The sequence below is a fragment of the Gorilla gorilla genome, chromosome 12 (genome assembly GCF_029281585.2).
Source record: "Gorilla gorilla gorilla isolate KB3781 chromosome 12, NHGRI_mGorGor1-v2.1_pri, whole genome shotgun sequence".
Classification (NCBI taxonomy): Eukaryota; Metazoa; Chordata; class Mammalia; order Primates; family Hominidae; genus Gorilla; species Gorilla gorilla.
The window spans coordinates 32774167-32782955 of NC_073236.2; the positions used below are offsets into that span (position 1 = coordinate 32774167).

An 8789-nucleotide genomic window follows, 5' to 3' on the forward strand; every position below is an offset into this window, starting at 1 on the left:
GGCAGCCCATTGGTCTTAAGGCCAGAGTCCCCAGGTTGGCCACGTTTGCCACATAAGAGAATAAGGGATGAAAAGGAGGAACTGGAGGATCCGTAGGCCGAGTCAGGAGCTGGAGGGTCTGGGGCTGGAGCCCGGTTAGGGGCTGGTCCAGTGGGGGTCCTGCCAGCAACAGCCTTATGGGTCCCGGCATTGGCCAGAAACTCCTTGTCCAGGCGTCAGAGCAGCTGCTTTGGTGTGTGCGGAAGAGGCTGGCGGGTGTGGTGCTAAACTCTAAACTGGGGTTGGACTGGGAAAGCCAGGGTGCTTCAGGGCGGTGGGCACGGAGAGCCCAGGGGTGCTCCTGCCCGAGCCCCGCTGCCCCTGCCCTGTGGCTCCCACGAATGCTGCCCATCTCCATCCTTGCGCCCAGTCTGCTCCTGCGCCCACCGGGCAGGGCTGAGGGCCGCAGCTGGGCTCCCCTCTCTCCTGGAGCTCCCCGGGGCCGACTCGGATCCAGCCCGTCCCGGGACTGGCTGCGCGGGGCAGGGGGCCGTCTCGGAGAGGCCAGGTGGTGGTGGTCAGCCCCCGTCTGGGTCTCTTCCTCCCGGCCTAGTGCCTCATCCTCGCTGCGGGCACCAAGGGGGCGGCTCTGCGCTGAGAAAGCTGAGGAGTCACTGTCCTCAGAGTAGGAGCGGGGATGCGGCGGGCAGCTGATCCCAGGGCCTGGGAGCCTCGGCCCCTGCTTTATGCTTTGTAAGCCAATAGGGGTCACCTAGGGTCCGGAGCGCCGGCGCTCTCTCGCGGGGACCAGGCTACCAGGGCAGGGGCTAGGGGTGGGCGACACCCTCTGCGGGCACAGGGTGCGGACCCTCGATGGGGGCTGGCGGTGGGTGGTGGAGGAGCGGCGGCGCGGGTCCTGACTGTCCAGGTAGCGCTCCAGCGGGTCGCCACACCCACGCGCGCCGTCACGCGGCTCCAGGGCACCCGCACAGAGACCAACAGGCCGGAGTCTCCCACGCGGAACTTCCCCTCCGAGGCCTTTATCTTGGGGAGCTGACCGGGTGCAGAGGCCCAGTGTCTCCCTCGCCAGCTCGCAGCATTTCGGGTTCGCCCAGATCAGTGCGCCACTGGCCGATAAAAGTGGCCGCACTGTCGCGGGCCACGAAGAAGCGCAGCGCCAGCCACCCTGTGGGCCTGGAAGGTCACACTTCGGGATGCGCGGACAGCCTCAGGGGTTCCCATAGACGGGCCAGCCGAGCCACTGTGGGCGGGGGTACAAACCAGGATCACTGTGAGGATCCGGCAGGCGCTCAGAGCAGACTAAGCCGCAGAGCACTGCACCGGCCTGTCACTCAGGCCGAATGGCTGGTTTACGTGCTGGCTCTGACAAACCTCAGTGCCTCAGTTTCCTCATCTGAGAAATGGGTACAGTAAATTACCTGCTTGGTAGGACTCAATGGGATAATTTTTAATAAGCAACTTAGCGTCTGTAAATACTGGCTACGCAGCCTTTTTTTTTTTTTTTTTTTTTTTTTGGAGAGGGGATTAGGGGCTGGCTGAGGCCTCCCTCACAGGCAGAGAGGTGCCCACTGTGAAGGGCTGGGAACTGGAGAGATGAAGACAACGACTGGGACCCCCAGTGGATAGGAAGGGAACCCAGGTCCCGACCTCAGGGTGGGTGACCTCCATGGTTCAGGGCTGTGCCCAGCCCAACTCCTGCGGGAAGGTACCGGTTTTTCCCTTGATCCCCTTCCCTAAGGGCCGTGCCATCAAAAAATGACATAGCAGCAGTAATGGTAGCAGTAACAGCAATGAAGTGGCTAGGGCTGAGTGCGTGGTGACATTATCTCCATTTTACAGGTGAGGAAACGGAGGCGCGGAAAGGGTAAGAGCTCGCGGGAGGTCTCAGAGCTGTGGGTGGAGCCAGGGCGTCCAGGCTGCGCCGCGCCGCCTATCTCGGCGATCCAGCGCCGAGCCACGAAAGCCAGACCCCCCTCAGCAAGAAGCTCCCCAGAACCCCAGGCCGTCGTTTGTGGGGTCAGAACTGATGGCCCAGGCCCAGAGGGGGTGCAGGGCCGCTCAAGGTCACACAGCCCCAGGGAACAGAGGGTGCTAACGCTGCTGTCTGGCTCCGGGCAGGGAGTGCTGGGGGTTTCCCCACTTTCCTGGTTCATCCACCGGCCCCGGGGAGCATGGCCCCTGCAGGGGCAGGAGCCAGGCCCAGCCCGCAGCAGGGAGGCGCCTGCAAGCCACAGCTGGATCTGTCGGGCCGCTGCGGCCTCCTAAGGGCGGGCCGGGATGATAACGATATTGAGGGTAGGGGCTGAGGAATTTGATTAGGTATCAAGGGTGATCAGAGACCTTGGTAGTGGTGGGAATTTTGCCTAATTTGACTCAACAGAGTCTTGAATAAGCAGGCCAAGGTCAGAGCCCCAGGTTGGTACCTTAAGGGCTTAGAGAGGCCTGACTAGCGTGAGCTTAGCACCCTTGCAGGCTTGACATCAGGGAGTCCTGTCATCAGGGCTGACTCCATACTGAACTGCTGGGGAACTCTGAGGCCCACAAAGGAACTGTGAGAAACACTTTCTTCACCAGCAGCTGTGCTCTTAACAGTATACAACACATTATACAAGGCCTCCAACGGGCCACTGTAACTCCAAACTCTGGTTAGTGAAATTGTGTCATTTAGATAAAACGAACAAGAAGAGGGCCATCATGTTTAAACATGTAACCAGTTGGAGTCTCTGGACAGGGGGGACTTTCAATTTGCTTGGAAGCAGAGGCTCCCATTCTCACCTAGTCAGAACTTAAAACAAAGCAAGAGCAAGGAAAAAGATGGAGAGCCCTACCAAGAAACTCAAACAAAGGCAAATACCTCCACCAAGACAGGAGTTCTTTAGCATGAATGAAGATTGTGGCTCCAGGTTCCAGCAGGTGCCTAGATCTCAAAGTGCAACCAGCTTTTAGTGAGTATCTCACAGATGTGGAAGAGACCACCAGAGCCACGGAGGATGAAGTCTCATGGCTTCTCCACTAATAAAAAGGAGGAATTAGCCGATCAGGCCAATAAGTGTTTACTCAGGAATGTGGGCTGCAACCTGGGTACCAATCAGAAACTGTACCACCCAAGAGAGCAAGGGCTCACACTGATAGAAACTTATTTAGATTACATAAATTGTTTGCCAGATTATTTTGTAAACAAAGAATTCTTTAATTGTTAGTAGAAGAATCCTTTTGCATCAGTGGGTCAGGAAAAACCTATTCACAGTTTGTAAAGACAAGGACCAGAGTTTGGAATTACAGTGGCCCCTTGGAGGCTCATTTGACCTTTCCAAACATATATATATATATATATATATATGTATATTTTTAAGATAACATCTTGGAAATAAAAAGGTTTGCACTTCTCAGAATGCATGGGAAGCATACTTTAATTAGCATTCAGAAGGGATACACATAAAAAAGACCATGAAATCTAAAAGAGTTTTCCCAAGACACTGTTTCTAAATTAGTAAAAGAAAACGAGCATTTAAATAAAAATCTTCAGGAGACTGGGCACGCATGTTCCTGCAATCCCAGCAACTCAGGAGACTGAGGCGGGGGGATCACTGAGCCTAGGAGTTCAAGTCTAGCCTGGGCTAAATATAGTAAGACACTGTCACAAAAAATAATAACCAAATCAAATCAAATCTTCAGGAGAACATTCACGCTCAACCTCGTCATATGCCCCGCCGGCAGAACTCCGACATTCCTATTCCCTCCCCTTTACAGCCACCTAAAACAGCTGAACCAAAACTTAGACTAGCAACCCCTACGATGGCCTTCCCTACCCCTGTCCCAATTCCTACATACCCCTTCCAATACTCCCCAAATAAAAAAGAGAATTTACTGATGGCGTCTTACACTCTGGTCCAGTTCTGAGTTGCCTGTGATACAACAGCCAAATGATTTGCCAAGGTGACTGAGGACCTCTCAGATTTGCCGAGGAATTCTCGACGGTCTGTACAAGTTATGTCCTAGAGTTTTCAATTTCTATCAGCTGATACATTTGCTGGTGGGACCAGGAGGAGAGAGACATTGGGTAAAAATTGGCAGGATGGGAAAATCCTTCTGATTATTTATTTATTTATTTATTTAGATATGGTGATTCACTATGTTGCTCAGGCTGGTTTTGAACTCCTGAGTTCAATGATCCTCCCACCTCAGTCCCCTGCGTAGCTGGGACTATAGGCACACACCACTCACATTTGGCCTCTTCTGATGATTTAAATCAAAATTTGCTCCAAGATATAGAAAAAGCCAAATAATTGGTTGACACATTAATTAAAGTTACTCTCGTGGCTTTTCCAAAGCCAGTAGATTGGAATAAAATTTTGGCTTGTGCTCAAAGAGAAGGCAGACTAGTTCATGGTTATTCCAATAAACTAGAAAGTAATATTTAAATAAAATTCTGGTTTCTCAAAAGAACAGACTGATGCCACTTAAGTAGCACTTAACTCCATGTTTGTCAATGGTCTCAATGAAGATTTAACCATATTAGTTAAGAGAGCACAGAAAATTAACAAAGATATTCAGGACCTGAACTCAGCTTTGGATCAAGTGGACCTGACAGATATTTACAGAATTCTTCACCCAGAAACAACAGAATATACATTATTCTCATTACCACATGGCATTTACTCTAAAATTGACCACATAATCAGGAGTAAAACACTCCTCAGCAAATGTGAAAGAAATGAAATCATAACAAACATTCTCTCAGACCACAGTGCAATCAAATTAGAATTCAAGATTAAGAAATTTACTCAAAATCACACAACTACCTGGAAATCAAACAACCCGCTCCTAAATGACTCTTGTTGATTAATGAAATTAAGGCAGAAATCAAGAAGTTCTTTGAAACTATTGAGAACTAAGATACAATGTACCAGAATCTCTGGGATGCAGCTAAAGCAGTGTCAAGGGGAAATTTATAGCACTAAATGCCCACATCAAAAAGCTAGAAAGATCTCAAGCTAACAACCTAACATCACAACAAAAAGAACTAGAGAACCAAGTGCAAACAAACCCCAAAGCTAGCAAAAGACAAGAAATAACCAAGATCCAAGCTGAACTGAAGGAGACAGAAACACACAAAAAAATCCTTCAAAAAAATCAATGAATCCAGGAGCTGCTTTTTTTAAATTAATAAAATAGACCACTAGCTAGACTAATGAAGAAATGAGAGAAGATTCAATAAATATAATCAGAAATGATAAGAAAGATATCATCACTGACCCCACGGAAATACAACCATCAGAGAATCCTATAAACACCTCTATGTGCATAAACTAGAAAATCTAGAAGAAATGGATAAATTCCTGGACTCATACAGCCTCCCAAGACTGAACTAGGAAGAAATTGAATCCCTGAATAAACCAATAATGAGTTCTAAAATTCAGGCAGTAATAAATAGCCTACCAATCAAAAAAAGCCCAGGACCGGATGGAGTCACAGTTGAATTCTAGCAGAGGTACAAAAAAAGCTGGTATCGTTTCTCCTGAATCTGTTCCAAATAGTTGAAAAGGAGAGACTCCTCCCTAATGCATTTTATGAGGCCAGCATCATCCTGATACCAAAACTTAGCAGAGATACAGCAGAAAAAGAAAACTTCAGGTCAGTATATTCAATGAACATTGGTGCAATAATCCTCAATAAAATATTGGCAAACCAAATCCAGAAGCACATCAAAAACCTTATCCACCACAATCAAGTTGGCCTCATCCCCAGAATGCAAGATTGGTTCAACATACACAAATCCATAAATGTGATTCATCACGTAAACAGAACTAAAGACAAAAACCACATGATTATCTCAATAGATGCAGAAAAGGCCTTTGATAAAATTCAACATCCCTTCATGTTAAAAACTTTCAGTGAACTACGTATTGAAAGAACATACTTCAAAATAATAAGAGCCATATATGACAGACCCACAGCCAATATCATACTGAATGGGCAAAAGCTGGAAGCATTCCCCTTGAAAATTGGCACAAGGTCGTCGTCTGCGCTCCCGGCGCTGACGTGTCTGGGCGGTCGGCTTCCACTCCTCCAGGCGCCGGCAGCCACTAGTCGTGGCGAGAGGGGCGGGGTGGCCGGGGCTGGCGCTCTCCTTGGCCCCCGCTCCCGGCCTGCCCCGCCGCCGCGGTCCCCCGGATGACGGTATATATTCGGAGCGGGCGCGGGACGCCGATGAGTGGCCGCGCGGAAGGAGCTGGAGACGGGCACAGCGGCGGTCGCGCCGAGAAAGCAGAAGGATGGTATTGGAGGGCTGAGCACACGTATGCTGAACATATGGCTGCTTGAACTTTGGCCTGTCGCTGTGCTACACTTACTTCTACATGGTTTATGAAATCTGAAATCAGGTTTACAGGTACATACATTACACCCCTATTTCTACAAAGCTTGGCTATTAGAGCATTATGAACATTAATGACCTCAAACTCACGTTGTCCAAAGCTGGGCAAGAGCACCTACTACGTTTCTGGAATGAGCTTGAAGAAGCCCAACAGGTAGAACTTTATATAGAGCTCCAGGCCATGAACTTTGAGGAGCTGAACTTCTTTTTCCAAAAGGCCATTGAAGGTTTTAACCAGTCTTCTCACCAAAAGAATGTGGATGCACGAATGGAACCTGTGCCTCGAGAGGTATTAGGCAGTGCTACAAGGGATCAAGATCAGCTCCAGGCCTGGGAAAGTGAAGGACTTTTCCAGATTTCTCAGAATAAAGTAGCAGTTCTTCTTCTAGCTGGTGGGCAGGGGACAAGACTCGGCGTTGCATATCCTAAGGGGATGTATGATGTTGGTTTGCCATCCCGTAAGACACTTTTTCAGATTCAAGCAGAGCGTATCCTGAAGCTACAGCAGGTTGCTGAAAAATATTATGGCAACAAATGCATTATTCCATGGTATATAACGACCAGTGGCAGAACAATGGAATCTACAAAGGAGTTCTTCACCAAGCACAAGTACTTTGGTTTAAAAAAAGAGAATGTAATCTTTTTTCAGCAAGGAATGCTCCCCGCCATGAGTTTTGATGGGAAAATTATTTTGGAAGAGAAGAACAAAGTTTCTATGGCTCCAGATGGGAATGGTGGTCTTTATCGGGCACTTGCAGCCCAGAATATTGTGGAGGATATGGAGCAAAGAGGCATTTGGAGCATTCATGTCTATTGTGTTGACAACATATTAGTAAAAGTGGCAGACCCACGGTTCATTGGATTTTGCATTCAGAAAGGAGCAGACTGTGGAGCAAAGGTGGTAGAGAAAACGAACCCTACAGAACCAGTTGGAGTGGTTTGCCGAGTGGATGGAGTTTACCAGGTGGTAGAATATAGTGAAATTTCCCTGGCAACAGCTCAAAAACGAAGCTCAGATGGACGATTGCTGTTCAATGCGGGGAACATTGCCAACCATTTCTTCACTGTACCATTTCTGAGAAATGTTGTCAATATTTATGAACCTCAGTTGCAGCACCATGTGGCTCAAAAGAAGATTCCTTGTGTGGATACCCAAGGACAGTTAATTAAGCCAGACAAACCCAATGGAATAAAGATGGAAAAATTTGTCTTTGACATCTTCCAGTTTGCAAAGAAGTTTGTGGTATATGAAGTATTGCAAGAAGATGAGTTTTCCCCACTAAAGAATGCTGATAGTCAGAATGGGAAAGACAACCCTACTACTGCAAGGCATGCTTTGATGTCCCTTCATCATTGCTGGGTCCTCAATGCAGGGGGCCATTTCATAGATGAAAATGGCTCTCGCCTTCCAGCAATTCCCCGTGCTACAAATGGGAAGTCAGAGACCATCACAGCTGATGTCAATCACAACTTGAAGGATGCCAATGATGTACCAATCCAGTGTGAAATCTCTCCTCTTATCTCCTATGCTGGAGAAGGATTAGAAAGTTATGTGGCAGATAAAGAATTCCATGCACCTCTAATCATCGATGAGAATGGAGTTCATGAGCTGGTGAAAAATGGTATTTGAACCAGATACCAAGTTTTGTTTGCCACGATAGGAATAGCTTTTATTTTTGATAGACCAACTGTGAACCTACAAGACGTCTTGGACAACTGAAGTTTAAATATCCACAGGGTTTTATTTTGCTTGTTGAACTCTTACAGCTATTGCAAACTTCCCAAGATCCAGATGACTGAATTTCAGACAGCATTTTTATGATTCCCAACTCATTGAAGGTCTTATTTATATAATTTTTTCCAAGCCAAGGAGACCATTGGCCATCCAGGAAATTTCGTACAGCTGAAATATAGGCAGGATGTTCAACATCAGTTTACTTGGAGCTGGAAGCATTTGTTTTTGAAGTTGTACATAGTAATAATATGTCATTGTACATGTTGAAAGGTTTCTATGGTACTAAAAGTTTGTTTTATTTTATCAAACATTAAGCTTTTTTAAGAAAATAATTGGGCAGTGAAATAAATGTATCTTCTTGTCTCTGGAAAAAAAAAAAAAGAAAACTGGCACAAAACAAGGATACTCTCTTTCACCACTCCTATTCAACGTAGTATTGGAAGTTCTGGCCAGGGCAATCAGGCAAGAGAAAGAAATAAAGGGTATTCAAATAGGAAGAGAGGAAGTAAAACTATCTTTGCTTGCAGATGATATGATCCTATATCTAGAAAACCCCAATTGTCTCAGCCCAAAAGCTTCTTAAGCTGATAAGCCACTTCAGCAAAGTCTCAGGATACAAAATCAATGTGCAAAAGTCACAATTACTCCTGTACACCAAAAACAGGCAAGCAGAGAGCC

General features: G+C 47.2%; 1 protein-coding gene across 1 annotated transcript; it reads left to right on the forward strand.

Moving 5' to 3' along the window:
• Nucleotides 1-6030: 6030 nt before the first annotated feature.
• On the forward strand, nucleotides 6031-8497 carry LOC101134109 (UDP-N-acetylhexosamine pyrophosphorylase-like). Its single transcript, XM_055378625.2, has one exon. The coding sequence runs from the start codon at nucleotides 6441-6443 to the stop codon at nucleotides 8004-8006; it is 1566 nt and encodes a 521-aa protein (XP_055234600.2). The 5' UTR covers nucleotides 6031-6440; the 3' UTR covers nucleotides 8007-8497.
• Nucleotides 8498-8789: the final 292 nt, after the last annotated feature.